The sequence below is a fragment of the Aotus nancymaae genome, unplaced genomic scaffold (assembly GCF_030222135.1).
Source record: "Aotus nancymaae isolate 86718 unplaced genomic scaffold, 86718_ANA_hifiasm-v0.15.2.pri h1tg000059l, whole genome shotgun sequence".
Lineage (NCBI taxonomy): Eukaryota > Metazoa > Chordata > Mammalia > Primates > Aotidae > Aotus > Aotus nancymaae.
Genome location: NW_026988473.1, coordinates 11687648 through 11689374, shown reverse-complemented (window position 1 = coordinate 11689374; position 1727 = coordinate 11687648). Strand labels below are relative to the sequence as shown.

The 1727-nt window shown below is 35.6% G+C and overlaps 1 protein-coding gene across 1 annotated transcript; it reads right to left on the bottom strand.

Annotated features, from left to right (window-relative positions):
* Positions 1-319: 319 nt before the first annotated feature.
* LOC105730304 (olfactory receptor 5B17) lies at positions 320-1265 on the bottom strand. Its single transcript, XM_012471404.2, has one exon. The coding sequence runs from the start codon at positions 1263-1265 to the stop codon at positions 321-323; it is 945 nt and encodes a 314-aa protein (XP_012326827.2). The 3' UTR covers position 320.
* Positions 1266-1727: the final 462 nt, after the last annotated feature.

The window sequence follows — 1727 nt, the reverse complement described above, 5'->3', positions numbered from 1 at the left end:
ATTTATAAATTGTTGTATGAGCAAACTGTACCAAATACTTGAAATTATAAATGCTTGAAACATTAGTTTATTAAGAAACAGTAATGACTTATAGTTGGCTAAAATATGACAATAGACAACACATATTTCATTAAACTTCATAAGAAATTATCATTGTGTTTTTCTAACTTATGGATACTTAGAACTGTTTCTCAACTAAAGACAGAAATAATATTAGATGAAATTTTACATTTTCTTCACCATATGGCATTTTGACATTTGGTATTATGCATAACGTAGATCTAAGGGTGATAAAATAACTTTGTGATGATTTTACATCATTAAAAGACTGAATCCAGAGAACATTTTGCCTTCTCAACAACCTTCTCGAATGCATTCTTCACCTCTTTGTTCCTCAGGGTATAGACTATAGGATTCAGCATGGGGATGATCATAGTGTAGAACACAGATACAATTTTGTCCGTGTCCATGGAATGACTGGAACTTGGCTGTACGTACATGATGATGACAGTTATATAAAATAAGAAAATGGCAATGAGGTGAGACCCACAGGTGGAAAATGTCTTCTGATATCCTTTACCTGTGTGCATTTTAAGAATGGTGATCAATATGAACAGATAGGAAATCAAGATAACAAACAGTGTAAAAATGACATTAAAACCTGATATAAGAACAAGAATCAGCTCACTAATGTGTTTATCAGAGCAGGTCAGAGTAATGACTGCTGGTATGTCACAGAAAAAGTGATGAATCACATTGGACATGCAGAAAGAGAGGCGAAATGTGTCTCCAATTTGGATAGAAGCATTCAGAAAACCGATGACATAACAGCCTATAGCAAGACAAGCACACACACGTGTTGTCATGGTGGTGGTATAATGTAGGGGGTTACACACTGCTGCGTAGCGGTCATAGGCCATTGAGGACAAGAGGTAATTTTCCACAGTGGCAAAGACTGCAAAAAAGAACATCTGAGCAGCACAGGCATTGTAGGAGATGGCTTTGTCTTCTATAAGCAACCCAGTTAAAACCTTTGGAGTGACAGCTGAGGAGTAACCAATGTCCACCAGAGACAGGTTACTGAGAAAAAAGTACATGGGAGTGTGAAGATGAGAGTCCAGCAGGATTAATATGATCATCCCCAGGTTCCCAGTCAGGGTGATGAGGTAGATGAAGGTAAGCATGATAAAGAGGGGAACCTGTAGTTCTGGGGCATCGGTTAGACCAAGCAGGATGAATTCACTCACCTCTGTATTATTCCCCATGGATGTTATTTTAGAACCACAAGATACTCTGCAGCAAAGAGAGGTTAAAATAAAAAAATAAAAGAAAAGAAAAAAAAAAGAAAAACGCTGTGATGAACAAAACAGAGTTGCACAAAACTGAAAGGTATGTATTATTTTATTATAGAAATAATTTTTTTCTATATTTTGTAGATCAAAAATATGGACATGAAAACACAATTTAGTGGATAACTTACTATACAGTAATAGAATTTTGAAGAAAGAGAGTCTTCATGGATTATCTTCCCAGCTTCTAAGTTTTGTGTCTGAGTAAATGGAGTCATAGGAAGGGGATAATGAGTTGTCCAACATCATATGCCTGAAATGAATCTATCTCCTAAATAGTATGTTTTTGAATCTAACATCTTAAACTCACCTATAGTTGTGCCATGCCAGATGAGTTTTATATATATATATATCCTCATAGAATGCTCTCATTAATCC

What these genes read in the sequence shown, in the direction of transcription:
- LOC105730304 (XM_012471404.2), bottom strand. Translation starts at nt 1,265, where the DNA reads ATGGGGAATAATACAGAGGTGAGTGAATTCATCCTGCTTGGTCTAACC.